The sequence below is a fragment of the Anarhichas minor genome, unplaced genomic scaffold (genome assembly GCF_050575085.1).
Source record: "Anarhichas minor isolate MPS153535 unplaced genomic scaffold, ASM5057508v1 ptg000136l, whole genome shotgun sequence".
Lineage (NCBI taxonomy): Eukaryota > Metazoa > Chordata > Actinopteri > Perciformes > Anarhichadidae > Anarhichas > Anarhichas minor.
The window spans coordinates 858,485-878,271 of record NW_027466582.1 but is presented as its reverse complement, the minus strand read 5'-3'; the positions used below and the strand labels follow the sequence as shown (position 1 = coordinate 878,271).

Sequence of the window (19,787 nt, the reverse complement as noted above, 5' to 3'; positions counted from 1 at the left end):
CTTGAAACTAGAGATTGAGACCATAAACTCATGTTTACAATGTTTACTGAGGTAATAAATCAAGAGAGAAGTAGAGTCATTTTCTCATAGACTTCCATACAACCAGAGGAGTCGCCCCCTGGTGGACATTAGAGAGAATGCAGCTTTAAGACACTTCAACATTGACTTCACTCGACAGAACCGGAGGTTGCCGCCTGCGTTAAACACGGTTACCAGTGGAAGCCGGAGACATAAAAAAAATAAAGGTAAACAAGCCTGGCTAACTAAATGTACACAGAAACATTAAGGATTAAAGATGAAACATAAAGATGAAACACAATGGGTCTGGGTCGTGGACTTTGTAGACTCACCTGAGGTCCTGAGAGTTGGTCGTCATAATCCCGCGGATGTTCTTGTCGGCCAGCTGGCAGCTTGACAACCTGCAGGAGGGAAAGAGACACAAACTGAACTCCAACAACAATCTAACGTGATTCTGAATTTTGCCTTCAGATTAAAACGTTGTTAATGTTTTTCAACCTTTTCAACAATAAGTTCAATTCTCTTATGCAATTATTTTCCCCAATAGTAATTTTATCACTAAAAACATGTTGAAATGGATTTTTTTCATGGCTGTTGACAGTATTTTTTATTTATTTAAGGAGTGATGCAAAGAGATATCCTAAAGTCCCTCTGTAAAAACATTTGACACGTCAACAAAATTAAACAACAATTTTGAACCTGGCTTCATCCAATGTTCAGATTTATGTTTTAGAAATGTATCCAAATGAGCACATATTTAATAATATAATGCTTCATGCTATTTAAACATAACATTTCAGAAAACATCATGTCAGTAATCAATGGGGAAGTTTCATGGTGATATCATTGGTTAATTATTTTTACCCCTCTTAAAAGGAGTATTTTCTGTTTTTCTTTTGCCCTTTTCTTCTTTTGTACTGCTGGCTACTGTTCTAAATGTATGTCTGTAAGAGCACATCTTCCAGGCCAGCTTCCATTGAAGGAACAACAAAGTGAAGTACTTGTACGACAGCGCTCTGTGAACGTGGTACGAGTGAGTCTTACGTGATGAGCTCCTTCTTGCCCTCCTTGCAGGCCGGGTACTTGTGGTGTTTGGGGCTGGGCATGGTGACCTCGGCCGGGTAGCGCTGCTCGTCCAGCAGCTCCTGGAAGGGGTCCAGCTCGTCGCTCTGGTGCAGGGACGAGAAATATGCAGACTACAATACGTCACTACGGGCTCCATGATTAACATGAATATTCATCTTATCAAGTCATTTAATGTGAGGTTTTTCTAGTTTAATCTCACTTTTCTTGCACAATTTAGTTTGAGAGAAGCAAAACTCACTGGTGGATTTTTCCTTTGCTTGAATTATCTGTTATTTTATCCTCCTGTAGTACCCCATTCATAATTAATTTCCCCTTAACCTCTAATGGGGACATATGAGTGATCACATTTGTTGTGTCGCATGGCTGAACATGCAGTTTTGTGATCATTAAAGCCTTTTTTTAAGCCATTTAAAACTTTTAAATGTCACTCAAACACAATAAACATCCTTCTGCTCACTGCCAAACTTCAGCAAAATAACCTACACTGTTTTGCTGTTTATTCACCGTGTGTATTAGCAGCTTTTCTGATGATTAAAATGCACCGCTGTGTTTCCACAGTTACATACAAAAAGTCCCTTTTTTGAAATTGTGACGTTTAGACCTCTGCAGCTATTCTCAGTGTGTTTTGTAGTTTGTTTTTATTGCACAAAAAAGGCAGGGCGTATTAGCGACAAGAAATCAATGACCAAGAAGCTTTTAGGTGTCTTTAAAAAGAGTGTAAATGAGACGACCAAACGTCCTCAGTAGAACACTAGTCCTCCTTTAGCTTAGTGGTGGAGACGTTAAGTCACTGAGTTCTTTTATAGACTAACGTGAAGTCACGTGACCGTGGTGGAGTTCCTTTACAGACTAACGTGAAGTCACGTGACCGTGGTGGAGTTCCTTTACAGACTAACGTGAAGTCACGTGACTTTTCTTCATGTTATATGTGTATTATTTGATTACTCCTACACGTGGCAATGCTTCAGTGAGATAAATCAGCCCCAGTTAACCAGTTCAAAGTTCTCCTGCACCAGTTGGACTCGGTGATCGAGAGCCCTTTGTGGCAGTGAGCACTGCAGTCTGCTCTGCAGTCCACACATCACACCTCCTCAGTTGGGAGCAGAAATCGTTCAGGACTGTCTGGAGAGAAAAAAATCCCATCAGCCGGCGAGCTCCAGGCTGCGGCCTCCTCTGCAACGTCGTGCTTCATTAACGAACGCAATTACTCTCCTGATTAAAAAACCTTTCACTCCGGCGCTCCGAATCCAACGAGGCAAGTGTAGCAATTTGCTGCATGGATTGCTCTGTGTGATATCAGATCTACGAGGATTTTACAGCGTGCAGAGGATCTATCGTGTTTAACTTATGTATTAGTGGTGTAATTCAGCATTTTAATGCACCGCGCTGGAGCTCCTGGAGCGTTCATTCAGAGAGCTGCTGGGTCTGAGACGACGCAGTGCAGCTTCTGTACCACACGAGGGCGCACTCAGCCCGCTGGAGGGACGACCGCAATCCCTCCCATCAATTTATCCAACTGCTAAAAGTTTCATTTTAAACTTAAGTGAAAGACAAAAGTAAGAATCCTTTGACTCACAAATTAAAAAAATAAATGCTATCACATTTATTTTGACTTGGAGAAATGCCCTTAAGCTCCAGAGGTTTTCTAAAGATACAAATCCTAAATGTTTTGGAGCACAAAAAAAGTTATTTGAAGACACATGCATAATTAGCAATTAGCATTATTAGCAGCACAGAACTAAAGCTGGCATTGATTTAGTTTGCAATCACTTTTCACACATTGGCTGCACTTACTTGCTAGAATCACATATATTGTGGCAGAATAACGTATCACTGAGTGAAATGTAAGAATGTTAAATGTATTGACAATGGAGCCGATGTAAAGTCAATTTCTGGTTGTGTCTCTTCTATTTTATGTCTTTTCAGTGATGATGTAAATGATAAGTGCCTGAAATCTGAATTTACTCACCGAGTCTTTATGATACAGTGAGTAGTGGATGAGTGAACGACGGAGTGATTTCCTACAGGATCGACGTGGTCACGTAAGAGTTGCTCTTAAAGGTGCAATGTGTAACATCTGGCCACCTACGTCGAACCATCAGGGGGCAGCATTTCACCTCTGATGGGTCCAGGCAATATAAGCTTACAGTCAGAGGGTATGAATATTAAAAGAAGCCAGCTGCTGACTTACAGCAGGGAAAGAATACGCCAATATCACCAAACTGCTGAAACTCAGAGACAAATAACACTGGTATCGTAAAATCTTCAGCGTGGCGTCACTTTTTATAGTCCAGCCATCTGTGTGTTTACTGTGACAGTAACTGGTCTGTTTTGATAGTTTGTTTACTGGGTTCAGATCCAAAGTGGAAAGGGACTTTTAGTTAGCTGAGCTGTAGCATCTTGAATTCAGTCACTGCAAACTCCAGCACCGGGGGTCTGATCCTGGTGGACCGACCTGACTCCCCGCACTGGATCTTTTTGAGCTAACATTTTGTTTGTGGACGGCCGTTTTAAAGCCTAGAGTTTGCTGAATTTGCCGTCGCCATCTTAGTTTTTGCCACCAGTGAACAGGAAGTGACCATATCTGGACTGAGGAGGAGTGACGTAGAGACGTCGTATACGTCTCTGGTAGAAACCTGTCAATCACCGTGTAGCCCCGCCCTAAAGCATCCCCTGCTTTATGGTCTATTTGACTCTAAATGGACCATCATTTCCTAATGAACATCATGAACATCATGTGAACATTAGGTGTAATTCTCGGAAGTTTGATGAAAACGGATCTGATTCGATTTATCTTCACGCTGCCCGACATTTAAACTCTCTGCGCTTTCTGTAACACATTGTCTCCTTCTGATATCAATGTTTTTTTAAGCTCAATCAACATATTCTCTCTTACAGCACCTATCTTTGTCTCTGGACTTTTGTTTTCTTTTTAAATGATTTCTATTGAGCGGCCCCAGGGTGAGGAATAACAGCAAGAACTGAGCTGTGATGTACAACTCTGGTGAGCTCCGTGCCGTTTCTGTGCCTTTGGTTAGTGAAGTTTTACATGAGCAGATACTAGACCTTTCCAAACTCACAAAATTCTCTCCCTTCTATGTAAAGTGATGCAAAAATGACGCCCTCGCAAAATACGTCCACAACTTCTCCTTGTTGCTTTTCTGCTTTGCGTCAGAGGACCAGCATCCCTCTTTAAACAGCTCATAAAGCGTAAGTCATCTCTTAATCTATGCGAGCACCCTTTAACATAAACTCAGGGTTCCTAAAATCTCTCAATTTCATGCTTCAAATTATCTCCTTATTTTGCATGATTAGGGGACAGGCTGCCTAAATATTAAATTTGGTGGTTAAAGCCTTTAATCATGACTGTAAGGGCAGAGTGTGCAGCCTGAGTGGCATTTAGAGCTTCAATTTGGTCTAAAAATGATTCAATTTTAACATTTTCATTTCACTTATTCGATGCGTACCCTGACATTAATCTTCAAATAAAAGGTTTTAGGTTTACAGTGAAGTGACTCTATTTTCTCTGCCTCCACAGTTTTAAAGTTCCGAACGGTTTGAACTGATTGTAAAATAATTACAAGAAGAATCCATTCATGTGTGTCAGTGTAAACAAATATCTTCATCTACAAACTGTTGAGGATCTTTGGATCAAAAAGGCTTTCCTCATCCAGCGGTCATAGCTGCACCTACAAAATTCCTGCGCTGTAATTTGTAGACGAAATCAATTCATATGTAGTGGACGTGTCTTTCACCCAGGAGACGGCTGTCAGTGCTCGGTGTGAAACGAGAAGTCATCATTGATTTATTTCACGTGACTTCAATACTGAAGTAACGCCACTCGTAGATGTCTTAACCAATAACACAACCTTTTCCTAAACCTAACTAACAATTTGTGTTGCCTGAATCCAACTAACTTGTTTCTGTGAAGACAAAAGATGATTTTGAAAAGACTGTACAGGAGCAGAAACTGACACGTGTTGCTGGACTTGAGTAGTAACTTTTTTGTAAGATATCATAAGAGATAAAAACTCACTGAGGAATCTGTATGTATGACGCACGTCGACGTTTCTACTATAAGTTGTATGAGGACGACGTGGTGGACCGTCCTGTTACCTCTTTGTGGTCCTCCTCGTCCCCCAGGCGTTTGATCTTGGTGTAGTCGACGGGCAGGTCCCAGCAGTCGGCTTCGCTCAGCTGGTAGCAGCGGCTGCTGAGCAGAGCCTGCCGCTGGGGCGACATCGGCTGCAGGGCGGTCAACACCGTCCCGCTGCCCTCCGGCCCGCCGGGCTGACCGGCCACGTCCACCGCACCGCTGTCGTCCAGGTCTCCGACGGGACTCTGATGGAGACAGACAAGGGGGGGAAGATCACATTTAGAAATTTAGACCATTTGGGCGTCAAACTAGGAAACAAGATTCCAAGGGAGGATTTCTGTCATGCCTTGTCAATAGTGTGTGAAAGTGTGGCGGTGAAACAAAGGAAAGTGGTTCTGAGGTTTGGTGCAGGACACTTTAAAGCGGTCACAACTCTTCTTCATAAAGTCACAGATTAAATATAAAATGGTCAAAATCAAAGCAGCAGAGGCCGAGATGTCCTGGCTTTTAGTTCTTAATGCCAACGTCTTTCAAACTCCACGTCCCAACTTAAAACTTTAAAAGTTTGACATCTCTTCGTGGCATCATCACGATTATTTTCTTAACTCTTCACCAGTCAGTTAACTCTCTTAACATGGCCTAAGAGGTTCTTCAAAATGTTGTGTATTGGCTGATATTTCATCACTAGATGTTTTTTAATACTCTCGAATATCAATATCAGTATCTGCCTCAAAATATCATTATATCAATCTTAGACTAGGAGCTCATGGTGCCAAAGTTTCAGTTAAACTGATCGCATATTCAGATAAACAGACCAGCATGAAATCCCCCTTAAAGGGACGATGCCCACTTTATTCCAACTTGGGTCTTATTTTCACATTTCTATCAGTAATAATAACGTTGTACTCACCAAGTGGACTGCTGAGATCTGGAAACATGGAAAAACACAGGGGGGGGAAACAAACAGGTTATCCAGATTACAATGTTTATCATCACTGCCAGTAAAGATGGTCAAAACTAAACTAACACAAGTTTTCATAAATAAACCTGAATCCTTGATGAGCATGAGTCAAACTTTCACCATCTCATTTTTAATACTTGAGATGGTGCTTTATTTGACAGAATAACCTAAACTTATTCAAATATTGCGATATGTTTTCCTGCCAGTGTGTGTGTGGATGTGACGTGTTGGTGCGTGCCGCCTCACATTACCTGAGTCAGCAGGTCTTGGGGTTTCCCTCCCAGAACGTGCGGGAGCTCCCGGCACCTCGTCGACAGGTTGAGGATGGCCGTGGCCGCCATGTGGGCCGCTTCCATGTCGTGGGTGTAGTCGAAGCTGCTCTTACTGCAGGTGCTGCTGGCGCTGCTTCCTCCTCCTCCTCCTCCACCAACACCTCCTCCTCCTCCTCCAGCGCCTCCTACTCCACAGCTCAGGCTGCTGCTGCTGCTGGGAGCGTAGCTGCTGGTCGTACTGCTGGCCGGGCTCGACGTCTTACAGTAGCGCTTAGCTGCAGGGAGGCACACACACACACACACACACACACACACACGTAGGGTTGATTTGTTAGATTGGTGCTGGCGTTCGGCCAAACTGTGCAGCAGATGGATGAAAAATGAAAAAAAAAAAGGTTCTGTTCCATTTAAAAATATGCAAAAAAATAGACTGATGAAGGGAAACAGAGAGGCTGGTGATATTTATATAGTGATATTTATTAAGACTCAAATAAACATTTTTTGACGTGATAAACGACATGTTAGGACATCGACCCGTCGAACACAGAAGAGAACGACGTCACTGAGATTCACTGGTGATGAAGATGAGGAAGAGACATGAGGTCAAAATATGACCGGCTGCATGTAAATGGGAATATTAGTGGAATATTAATTTTCATTCACCATGTAAACAGCTCATTAGGAATATTTGTTTTATTGGTTTTATTGTTTTATTGTTTTGGGGAATTAGGGCAAAAAACAGAATATTTGGTGCATGTAAACATAGTTAATGTTTTAAAGGGGACAACGCATCATAAAAAAAGAAAAAAACATAAAAAGAGCAAATATAACTTTTGGAGATCCTCCCGATTACGCTATATTTGCTGCCGATACCAATTTATGATTGTTAATGATCTGTTTTGGCCGATACAGATCGTTTTTGTTGTTTTGTTTCATCCCAAAAATCCTTTAAATCACTCTGAAGTCGGTGTAAACCGTTCCACGCTTGGTGACTTGCTCCTTCGTCACTATGAACACACTCACATTAATGTATTTTAACTCAATCCCACATACAAATACTCACCAAATGTGGATTAATCCGCTGCTGAAAATAGTTCCCAGCAAATGCACTTTTTCCTCCGTTTGCTAAAAACTACAATAACCAGCTTTTTTTTGGGGGGGGGGGGGTATTCTGGACTATTTATAGAAACTACATAATTGAAGATTTATGTCTCAAGTAGAAGCGAATGGGCTTCGAGCCACAGACGAGTCGAAAAGTACTGAGACATTTTTCATGTGATTTTGTTGAAAACAAAATAAATATAGAATAACACCAGACGAGAGGAGAAATAAAACAGGGGGAGGTGAAAATAGAGGCAGCTGTAGAGACAAAGAAAACTCGATTTTTGTGTGCTGCATGGTGCGATTGTGAATCGGGGCTCGGCAGGCTGGAGCGATGCTGATGGAGGGAAGGATGCTGGAAAGGAGGGAGGGAGGGAGTCGTGACGGAGGGGAGCGCACAGACACCTCGTCTAAAAAACCTCCCTCTCTTGCCTGCGTCTCACTAATGGCTCCCAGCCAAAGAAACCGGGCTCGCCTCCATTATCTCCCTCCCGTTTCACAATCCCTCCATCTGCACCTCCTCCCTCCCTCCCATCCCTCCCATCACCTCCATCCAAAGGCTCTTGGCTCGGCATTTCCATAACTCTGCTCGGCTTTTTTTCCCACTCTAGCCATGTGGAGAGGCGGAAAACACCGGCGTTTTCAGCGCTCTAACAAAGAGAATACACTGACTATACAGAGCATGTGTGAGTGTGTTAGTGTGTGTGTGTGTTTGTCGTCAAGTACAAAATGTTCTCCCTAGAACAGGAAAAAAGAAAATAAATCTTCCATACTGGGATCATTTTGCAGGTTTTATTCCCTTAAAGGACTGACAGGAAATCTGTTTCCATCCTGTTTTTTTATGCTCATTTTGAATTTATCAATAAAAAGTAGAAATAAAAATTCAAATAAATGTTTTTTGTTTGCCAGAGGTGGAGAATGTGGCATATGAATAAACATGACACTTCTCTAACTTATTTAGATTCCAGCATTGTGCTGTAGATGCAGCACCTGCGTGCTGTTGCCACCCACTGTGACATATTTCTTTCCGCCGGGAAGCCAGAAAAGAAAACACCACACCTTCCTTTTTTCAAACAAAGGAGACAAATGCACTAAATGACGATTCTTCTTACCGTCGTATCCTTTCGGGGAGGTGTCTCGTCCGTGGTGGGACTTGGTTGCCGGGCCTCTCTTCCCGTAGCCGCCATGCTGGGCGTCGTAGCCGCTGTAGTCGTAGCTGGTCTTGGAGTATTTTTCCAGCTCCTTGGCCAGGTTGGACCGCGGCGTGCTGGTGGGGACGTTGTTTTTGTAGCCGTACTGAGGAATCTCCAGCTGCTTGACGAAGCACATCGGCCTGAAAGGCAACCGGAAAGGGATTTTGTTACTGCGCCATTCAGCATCTTTAAGTGTAAATATAATCAACATCAACACCGTTTCCCAAAGCCAAGATTATCTATCAGCAAGACAAAGTAGACAAAGTCATTTTGTATGCTGGAAACTTGACTGCACCATTGGGCTTCCCTAATTAATAAGGTTTATCTGCATGACAAAACACACTGGCTCAGGAGGGGGATGTTAGCACACTGCTCATTTCTCTGCATTATTTTTACATGCCTGCTTCATGCGACATAAGTAAATGCATACAAAATATGTTGCAAATCTTCTGAAAGAGGAAACCATTTGGCATCCTTGATTTAAGAGGCAACACATGTAAGAAGAGTTTTTTTTTTAAATGTGTGTAAAGGTATTTCCCAAAGCTTTTTATCTTATGGATTTTTTTGAGAGTGTGATTTGTTTCTGCACTATTGTGCTTCCCCACTTAATTAAAGTGTCTATGATCTACAGCTGCTTCCCACTAACGCAAGTGTGGGAATTGTACTGGACCATTTGGTGTTATTTCACTAACACTGTTAAATACAATCTACTGCTGTTTTCCCAACCAAAAATGGCAATGAACCGGGGTAAGCGCTGTATTCATGGTTTCTGCTTCCATTTTAATGCACCATTCAGCATCCTTGATTCAAATATGATAATTACAGGTTTAGCTGCATGACCAAAACATTAAAAAAATATATCCAATCTGCTACAAGAAAAGTACCCATTTTCATTACTTACTGGTGATCTACTAACAATTTAGCATCCCTGGTTTAAGAAATCTATTTTTTGTGCACAATTTGGCATCTGTAGTGTACCTGAATGGGTCATATATTTGACTGAAAGCTGTTTCAGAATGCATGTTGGCTTCCCAGACAACCCAGAAAAGTAAAAAGGTTGAGTTAATGTGCTGGTGACTTCATTGCACCATTTGGCAACCTTCATAAAGAGACGCACAAAAATGTAATCTTGAAGCATTTACCAAAGCTATGTTGTTGGTTTTTTTGGGAACTTTTTTAGAGGCACTTTTTGGCCTTGAAGTTTTACTGCACTATTGAGCTTCCCCATCTCATTAAGATTCACAAGTGTGGGGAATCCACTGCGCCATGCAGCATCCCTGATTTAAAAATAAATTGTGAATGTGACAGCAATGTCAAATAGCTAACCAAACCCAAAATGACAAAGATCAAGACAAATCAGGCTTCGTGTTTCTGGGATATCTTTAGATTTGAATGCACCATTCAGCATCCCTCATCAATGCATGACAATTAAAGGTTGCTCTTCATGATAAAAACACGTTATTATTATTAAAACACGTTATCTTAATGTTGTTCTAACTCCGCGTGGGCATTACCTGAGGACACGGTCTGACGTCTGATTGGACGTCTTACTGCCGCTCTCAATCGGGAGGATCTTCTCGTGGACCTTCGCCATCTTATCTGCGGCAGCGATGGGACAGCCGGACAGACTGGAGGAGGGAGGGAGGAGGGGGGAGACAGCACACGGCCTGGTTACATATACTGTACTGTCCACACACACACACACACACACACAGCATCTGGCTGAAGACCGGTTCAGCTGTCAGGAACAGCAGTTCACAATGAATTATGAATTGAGTATGGCCTACTTTATGATGCATTACTGGTTTACTGACTGATGGTTTGTGACTGATCACCTGACTGACTGACTGGTTTACAAAGTCTAGGTTTGACTGGTTTACTGGTTGACTGACTGGTTTACAAAGTCTAGGTTTGACTGGTTTACTGACTGTGTGTTTGACTGGTTTTCTAGCTGACTAACTGGTCAACTTCTGACTTTCTGACTGTTTTATAAATTGACTATCAACCAGTTAAGTACGGACTAGTTTACTAGTTCATTGACTGACTGGTTCTAATGACTGGTGCGGTGACTCTTTACTAACTACCATGTTACTAACTGGTTAGGCACTGGTGACTGCCTGTTGACTGACTGGTTGACTGACAGCTGAGGGCTGAAGCACACAAACACTATTTCCTCATGTGACTTTGGCGTGTTTGCAATCAAAACACTTTCCGTTTAAACAAACTCGTTACTTCACACCAACTCCCAGCAACACCCTCTAAATTTGTAGTTTTTCATTCGCTCCTTGTCAAGTGTAACCCCTCAGGTTCACAAGGTTTCATTGAACCTCCACGGGAACAAAGCTAGAAGCCATGCATCCCTTCTCCAGTTAAAAAAGAACCAAAAATAAAGTGACAATAGAACGTGTTAACTCGTGTACATAACTGTTGATTTAGCTCCTGAAAAAGCAATTTGACCACCAAACAAAACCGACAGTTTGTCCTAAATTAAGTCGTTAACGAGGCTCTAATGTCGTTTTTCTTCAGTGAATTTTGGACTAAAAGAGAAGCCTGAGAAACAGTTTGTATTTAAAACTTAGACTTCCTGCTTCTCCCTCTGTCTGTCACTCCGGGCGATTCCTAATCACTTCATACACGGGAGGAATGAAATACCGTTAAACACACACACACACTTATAAGGTTGATAGGAGCGTGTGAGCATCGTGTGACAGATCAGCACGGCAGCAGCTGCTGCTGAGGCTGAGGCTGCTGCTATGAAGGCGTTTCCATGGCGACTGCCAGACATGAAAGCTGTGTGAGCTGGTAGCTAACGGTAGCTACGCTACCTAGCTCGTGCTTTGTTTCCTCTCCCAGCGGAGCTGTGCTACATAACACACCCTGCAGCCACGTCTGAGCCAGTGTGTGTGTGTGTGAGTGCTTCTCTGTCTGCCAGCGCACGTGTGCTGCTGTCTGTGAGCTAATTTGTGTGTGTGTGTGTGTGTGTGTGTGTGTGTGCATAAAACAGTGTGCATTTCTGTGATTTGAGGCTCTACGTATGTGTGAGAAAATGAGTGTGAATCCTAATCACTTTACATAGTTTAAAAATATGTGTGTGTGTGCGTGCGCGCGTGTGTGTGTGTGTGTGTGATGCTCTGCCTCTTAAACAGCTGAACTGCTGATGTGACGCACCTTTAGCTCAAAGATGGCAACATTTAAATTAAAGCCTCGTCTTTTTTCTTCCCACCAGCTTCTAAACCCGGGAATGTTCCAGCAGCTGAGATCATTTTATACCAGAGAAAATGAGGCAATTTTCTTTTGGTATCAAGGTGGAGATAAATGCAACACTAGTGGGTAAAAAACAACCAACAACACAAAGATCTTGTATTTGAGGTTTGAGACTTCCTGTGAGCGGTTCGCCTCAGTTGACCTAAGACAATGCCGTGTTTTTAGCCGGTCAATGTCGATCTCTGTTGCGTAGAAAACACTTTTAAAAAGCTTAAGAGAAAAGACAAAGATGCTGCGTCATTTAACCGTCAGCATGTGTCGAGCCTAAAAGAATTGCAATTTGACTTGCTGAGGAATCCAGTTGCCGAATTATGCTTCATTTTGTGAGGGAATTGCTTTTTTACTTACACCTCAAGTCAGTCTGCAAAATAAACTCGTGTCTACCAATCAGTCTCAAACGTCATCCATCAAAACAACACACAGACTTACAGCTTCTGTGCTGTAAGATCTGCCACATTCACATGCCGGCGGTGCTTCTTGCTCTGCAGCCGCCGGCTGAAAGGCCGCTCACTCACCTGCGGTGCGAGTTCCTGTTGCTATTGACATGACCCCGTCCAGAGCAGCCGGGAGTGGGGCACTTTAAAACATTCTCATACATGGCAAGGACTTTGACAGACAGGAGAAGGTGAGAAAGACAGCGAAGGGTTAGGAGCAGACAAGGAGAGTTACCGGGCGTTCAGCTGCGGCGGTTCGGCATGCACAAGATCACGGCCGCACAACAGATTACAGCTGCAAGAATGAGCACGAACGCTGCCACGAATATTCAGCGTTGTGACCGACTTCAGCGTGAAAGGATTGCGGTCGATAAGAGGAAATAAACACACAACAAACCGTCCACTCGAGTAGTGAAATCTGTGCTTTACAAGTTTGAAACACTAAATAACTGGTTTGAGTTGGAGGTGAATGTGTCTCACTGTGTGTAATCCTTTCCTGCTGGGGAAACACAACACGTCTCATTTGCATTTTTAATCGCTGCGCTCGTTTCATGAAATTTCATGAACGTACTGGAAGCAAGCGTTTGTCATGCACTGTTAAAATCTACTGATGACTGTGCAGATGGTAAAGGAACAACGTGAGCACCAGAAGAACTAATTATTGTGTTGCGACAAAGGTTTCCAAATCTGTTTCCATGTTCATCCATCGACGGTGTGATGTGCATATATGCAGAAGTTGGGTTGTTTCATGGATGTCTCCACACAAAGACAATTCCTTTATACAAATATATTCTTATTTTCTATATTTCTTCTGGTATGTTGCATATTTCAGTGTATGTTTTCAAAACATGCATTCACTAAAAACATGCCACAATGCATCATTTATTCCTTCTTCATCTATATAATCTATTTAAAATCACACTGGGAAAGTTAGGACTGGATGTGTTTCGTAAACCCTAAACTTGATTATGGTAATAATATTTAGCTTCTGAGAAATCTAAGTTGTATTTTTTTGCTTAGAAATAAAAGTTATGCTTGTTACTTGAAATAAATAAGACTAAAATGCAGCAAAAAGACCGAAAATAATCTAATCTTATTTAATACTTTCTGCTATCTATATAGACAAAATGACTATTAATTGTATTCTTAGTTTGAATTCCATTGTTTTTCTTCATGTTATTCATTTTGTAGGTGTGACGCCCAGGTTTCTACCCGATCTAATGTCACACATCACCAGTTCAGTGAGCGTGATTAAAGCAGCTTTTTCTCATGCAGGTTGTTTTTTTGTTTGTTTTTTTGCAGCCGGTGGATCAAACTGATTCGTTCATGCAGCTCACGTTACATCAGCAACACAGATACCGAAACCAGACATCAGGCAGGTGTGATGAGGAGGGAGAAAAGGAAGCAAAGGAGCACACAAAAACTAAAGCAAAAAAAAACTCTTTGAAGACGACCAACTTATAAGGGCATTATGTGCACAAACAATTAAAATTCACTTCAAAAATCTTCAAAAAAAAAAATCACCAGTCGTCTAAATATGTTGTGTCACACGACTGCAGATAGAACTCTGGATTATAACAAATTATTAATTCATAAATGAGCAATAAGTCCTCAGATCAGCTTTTATCAAGTCAAACAGAACAAAGACCAAAAACACAAATGTGGAGTCATGCAGGACGAATGCATGATGGTGGACAGCAGACATGCCCAACGTTGTCCAACGTTCGCTGCTACACAACCCGTCCAACAAGTCATCTGACGTAATTCTTTTAATCTTATTCTAAAAAAATGAGATAATCCCAATTGAGTCCAATGGAATAAAGAGTTTTCTGAAATAAGGTGAAATCATTTGATCTGACCAGTAAATAAAAGTCAGTGTCATAAATGTATCGCAGCCATGACGCTGCCTGTACGGGAATTCATTTAGTCTTTGAACATTAAAGGACACAGAACAGATAGTTAATTAGTTTTGATGCAAAATTAAAAGAAAGATAATGGTTTTAGATTTGACAAACATTTCTCAGAGGCAAAGAGGAATCTGATTGTGGTTTAATTAAACCTCAAGCGTTGGAGCTGAAGAACCACAGTGATGAGCAGCATCGTTTACGCTGCATTCATGCAAACTGGGAAGTTTGGATATTCCAACATATAGTAGTAACCCCCTTTGCTAGCCTTGTAGTCACGCCAGATAAAGAGCCTAAATTAGACGTACAGTTACAAGTGAATGCAGCTTTGGATCCTATGTGACAAAGAAATACAAACGTTATAGCCACGACTACCAAACAGTCAACGACCGTAAAGCTGCATTTAACAGTCCGGGCTTTTATTTGCTCCAATCACTGAACTATATGCCTTTGATTTCTTTATTACAACTCTTGTTCAGCAAACATGGCAATTACTACTCGATTGTTTATTCTAACCAGTATAAATATTAATTGTATGTATAATAAGGCTATCGAATAAAATAATATTTACGAAATCATTAGTTTGATTCAGTTCCGAGACAGTAAACAACACTCTTCATTGTTCGGTCTTCGTTTGATGAACGACATTAGCAGACGGTGAGCAACGGATTTCACGTGACAATATTCACAACTTATATACATTTTTATGAAAAAAGGTTTTGATTCTTTTGATCGGAGGAGCCTAACGGACTAAAGGAATGTAAATAATCGAGGAATGGACACATATTGAGACTTTATGATCACTTTAAAAGGTCAGGAGTCACCACTTTATCTATGTAGGCTATCTCTTGTTTAACATGTCAGTAAATCACAATAAATTATACTTTGGTGCTCATGGTTTCAATAAAATGAACTAAACAATTGAATTGTGGAGAATCTAACCGATCAAACGTGTAGCATGTCCATATGACAAAAGTCAGTAGTTGTAGCCTAAAGCTTATGTTTATTATGCCACTGTTCCTTCTTTGCCATTTCATTTTTGTATGTTTGCCAACTCTTGCAGAGAACACAACATTTGGGGGTTTTAAGCTCCCGAGCTGAGGTTCAACTCAACCAATAAGATGTTCTGCCTCCAAAGCTGCTCCACCTCTGAGAAATGATGAAACCACCAAAACACAAACACCAGACTGGAGAACTTATCTAGCCGAAATGACTTGTCGGACTGTTATTGTTGTTCTGTTTAAAGCTGGCTTTGTAACGTAACATCCAGGCAGATGGACCTACTCTCAGGCGGGACTCTGTCTTTGTGAGGACACCCGGACAGGCTGCGGTGGTGCGGGTACAGACCCGTCACGTGACCGGTCCCGTCGCAGCCCGGCGTCGGACACTTGCTCTCCTTCTTCTCCCCCCTGGAAGAGTCTGCAGAGGACAGAGAGATGAGGTGAGTCAACAGGTGATCGGCGGCCGAGCGCCAGACGATTTCTTTGCTTTAGGGCGGGGCTTATTGTGATTGACAGGTCGCTGACACTACCAGAGACGTATATGCCAACTCTACATCACTCCTCCGCATTTCCAAAACAGGGTAACTTCTGTTTATCGGTTCCAAAAAGCCAAATCGGCGAAGGCAAAATCACGGAAACTGTGGCTTCAAAACATCAATGGGTGACGTCACGATGACTACGTCCATTTCTTATATACAGTCTATGATTATTATTATTATTATTATTATTATTATTGTGCAACAGATTACACATATGATGTTTAACAAAGAAAATGTTGCTCTTCGAGACAGTCTCAGTTTGTTGTAGCATCATTTCGTTTTGGTTTGAGAACACACAGACATCATAGACTCAGAGAGAGACGTCACTTACGAGACTTTTGGTTGGGCACTCTTGCCAATTTCGTATTTTTTATAATCTTAAACAGTTTTACGACAGAATGAAACTTTCTCGACTTGCAAAATTATCTTTTAAATTGACGAACATCATATTCATGGTACAAATCAAACGGAATTTCTCTCTTTCCGTATATTTTCTTCCAAAATAAGGTCCCATAGTCGGACTTTGCCTCCTCATAGGTCTAATGTTGTATCCATTGATGGCTGTTTGAGATGGTTGGAGAAGCACTTGACCAATCAGAGCTTTGTGTGCAGGATTAGAAATGGGTATGTCATCTTCATACGTAGCTAGCTACCTAGCCATGACAGAAATATGATTAGATCGACATATTTGTCGATCTAATCGAGATTCTTGTTGAGATTCTTGATCACAATGAAAGCTTTCCTGTGGACTAATAAAAGCCTCCTCTGTGCTAATGAAGCAGTCTGAAGCCAACGTGAGGCTGATAATTGCACAGCTCCGACTCCCAACGCCGCTGGGAGGGAGTCGTATTTGAGTGGATTTAGAGAAATAGGCCGCAGATAGCGTCCCACAGATGGATTTGCTCTCCTAACAGGCCGCGCAGATTGCCATTACTCATGCCTGACAAGCTGGCCGTCTGATGTTCCCACACCGGCCTATTTTAACAACATAAGCTGCTGTCAGAGGCGAAAAAAAAGAAACAAAAAGAAACTGTGTTGCTCCTGAATGCTGAAGATGAGCGCCCATTATCTCATCGGCGGCCATGTGCAACATTTCTGAAATAACACGATGGGATTTTAACAGGTTTTAAGAGCCAAGGGGTCAGAAACCTCAACCGGTGTGCACAGAAATGGTCCAATCTGGGGGGGGGGGCAAACATTAAAGTTACAGTTATGCGTTTTATTTTCCTGCTACAGCACTGATAGCCTGCGGCTGCTGCAGTGTTGAGGATTACAATAAGTCAGGGAGGCAAGATAAACTTCCTCCTTGCTGACCTGGGGTCAGATCTTTGGAGGGAAAAGCAGATTCAGGTCACATATGATGCAAAGAGGTGCTGCAAAATTGGCCGAATTTGGAGAGGAAACATGATGGGACGATGACTTTGGGAAGGCGGTTGAAATAGAAATATTTGTTCTCTGACAGTGGGACCTTTTCTGTTCCGTTTCACATCGAGTTTATTACTTCCTTTTACTGCCACATGTTTCTTTTATAATTGCCATGAACACTTTTATTCAGGTGCAGCGAACAGCGATGTAGTTTGATGGTGTAGAGCTACACACACTGACTGACTGGCTGAACTAAATCTGCCTCTGGAAGTCCAGCCGCCGTGGTAAAAATAGTCCTGGCATGAAAAAACAAAAACTCCCAGACAACACTTTTTCTTTCACAGATGTAAAATATCTGAGGGTAGGACCAAGTGAATGAAGACACACTGGAGACAAAACTCCCCACAAACAAACTGTGTGCAGATATAACACAAAACATTCCGTACATCCTTGCAGATCTGTGATGACACAGTGAGGGTCAGTGCGTGGGTTTTTTGGCTGCCTACCTTTAGGGTAGTACGCCCTCTTCAACCCGTCATGGTGCATCCTGGACTTGCGCTCCTCGCCGGCGCAGCTCAGCCTGGAGCTGTGCTCGCCGTGGCCTCGATGGTGATGGTGGTCCCGACGGGGCAACGAGTGCTCCGAGGCCATGCGGTCCCTCATGACTTTCGCCCTCTCCGACTCCAGGGCGATGGCCTTCTCCAGCAGCGACAGGTTTCCCTTGGCCATGTCGAAGGTCTCGTCCGAGCGGTCGGAGGCCACCGACGTGGTGTCTTCGTCGCCCTCCTGGCTGCAGCTGGTCGGATAACCTCTGGACCCCGGGCTCAGCTGCTCCTCCAGCTTCATCAGGTTCACCATGTCGGAGTAGCTGCGCTCCAGAGACCTGTGCTCCTCCTGTGCGCTCTGCTGGCAGCTGTCGTACCTGAAAAAATGACCGCCAGTGAGTGACGGATTACTGGAAAACTGTGGCTGAAAGTTGAGGTGGTCTGAGGAAGATCAACCATCTGCTTTGTAGTCTGAAATTACTGTCAATGTCAATTTGCGAAACCCAAAAGCTCATTATCTTTAACTTCTTTTGTTCCTCTAAAGCAATAGACCCCTGGGCCAGATCTGGCCATCCAGCAAATATATTTCAATAAAAGCTGAGTCTTCACTTTTATTTTTTAGTTCAAACTTTAACATGATTTATCACAAATCTACAGTTGATAACTACGGGGGATCCAAGACCTCTTGAATCCTGAATACAGCCTTGTCCCCAAGTAGAGAGAGAGGCAAACCAACGCAACCAACAAAGGATAAAGTTTGCCTATAATTGTTCCGATTTTGACAAACTGGTGCCATTTTAAGTTTGCCGAATTAGCTCTTAACAGTTCCTGTTTGCAGTGAACCCATGAATATGAAGACAACTATCACTGGATTACTTTGATACTGAAGGAAACTTAAAAATGTGACGATTCTCAGGAAAGGTCTGAAGCTACTAGGAGCATCTTTTTTTCTATGATTTCTAAGCAGCAATAATTAAGCTTTGTTTATACTCGCACTTGGCACCGTAGCACGAGTCTCCGCAGATGGCGTGCGAGCTCCCAGCATGCACAGGGGGGTTTATGCTCAACACGCAGTTCGTTGCATTATTCTCAGAAGCACCAGAGGGCGTACGAACAAAATTAACTGTGAAGAATCAAAAAGACAACGAGTGTAAATGGCAAAACGCCATAAACCAACCTCCACAACGCCAAGGAAGAATTGTAATTATCTGTAAACTCATAATCATGGACGACTGTATTGCCTTTGTACAAGCCCTGTAAAGAGAGAAATTAAGTATTAAATGTATTATAAAGAAACGAAGGTTGAATATCCTGTAAACTATTAGATTCGGCTGCAAAATATTTACTCAAATGAAGATTTTTCAGACCTCCTGTTCCTAAAGCATCTAAAAACTAATTGTCCTACTTTGTATAATCCCGAGACATGTAAATAGTTTCATTTCTATCAGCGAACTATTTGTGACAGTCACGTGATCGAGTTACAAAATTTCAGAGGTGCACAACCAAATGACGCCACCACTTGCGGAGCCCACGCGGCCTTGACTACGTTATTTTCTGGCGCAGGCACCTTGCATCGGCTTCACTACGGCGAGTATAAACTAAGCTTTAGGGTTTTAGCGTAGACTGTACCGTATATAAGAAGTGGCGTCACCCATCGGTTTGTGGATTGATGTTATGAAGCCTTGACTTTGGCGATGTCGCTGTCGTGACAGCGATCTGTCAATCACAGCAGCCCCGCCCTAAAGCATCCCCTGCTTTATGGTCTGTTTGACTCTAAATGGACCATAATGTACTAAATGAACATCATGCTGTATTGAAGAAGACTTGAAACTAGACTAAGACCATAAACTCATGTTTACAATGTTTACTGAGGTAATAAATCAAGAGAGAAGTAGAGTCATTTTCTAGTGGTGGACACTAGAGAGAATGCAGCTTTAACACGTGAAGCATCGGCTTCACTCTGCAGAAGCAGATGTTGCCGCTTTAGAGTGTTTTGTCAGCTGTTGAC

At 42.4% G+C, this 19,787-nt stretch overlaps 1 protein-coding gene across 1 annotated transcript in view; it reads right to left on the bottom strand.

Annotated features, from left to right (window-relative positions):
- myt1la (myelin transcription factor 1-like, a) overlaps positions 1-19,787 on the bottom strand; it is a 49,237-nt gene that overhangs the window by 10,858 nt on the left and 18,592 nt on the right. Inside the window, exons 9-18 of the mRNA XM_076084196.1 lie at positions 17,741-18,125; positions 15,614-15,748; positions 12,507-12,597; positions 10,242-10,355; positions 8,647-8,867; positions 6,413-6,708; positions 5,221-5,445; positions 3,115-3,125; positions 1,063-1,185; positions 351-419 (exon numbers count right to left, since the gene is read on the bottom strand). Coding sequence (XP_075940311.1) covers positions 351-419; positions 1,063-1,185; positions 3,115-3,125; positions 5,221-5,445; positions 6,413-6,708; positions 8,647-8,867; positions 10,242-10,355; positions 12,507-12,597; positions 15,614-15,748; positions 17,741-18,125 — 1,670 coding nt within the window. The remainder of the gene's footprint in view (positions 1-350; positions 420-1,062; positions 1,186-3,114; positions 3,126-5,220; positions 5,446-6,412; positions 6,709-8,646; positions 8,868-10,241; positions 10,356-12,506; positions 12,598-15,613; positions 15,749-17,740; positions 18,126-19,787) is intronic.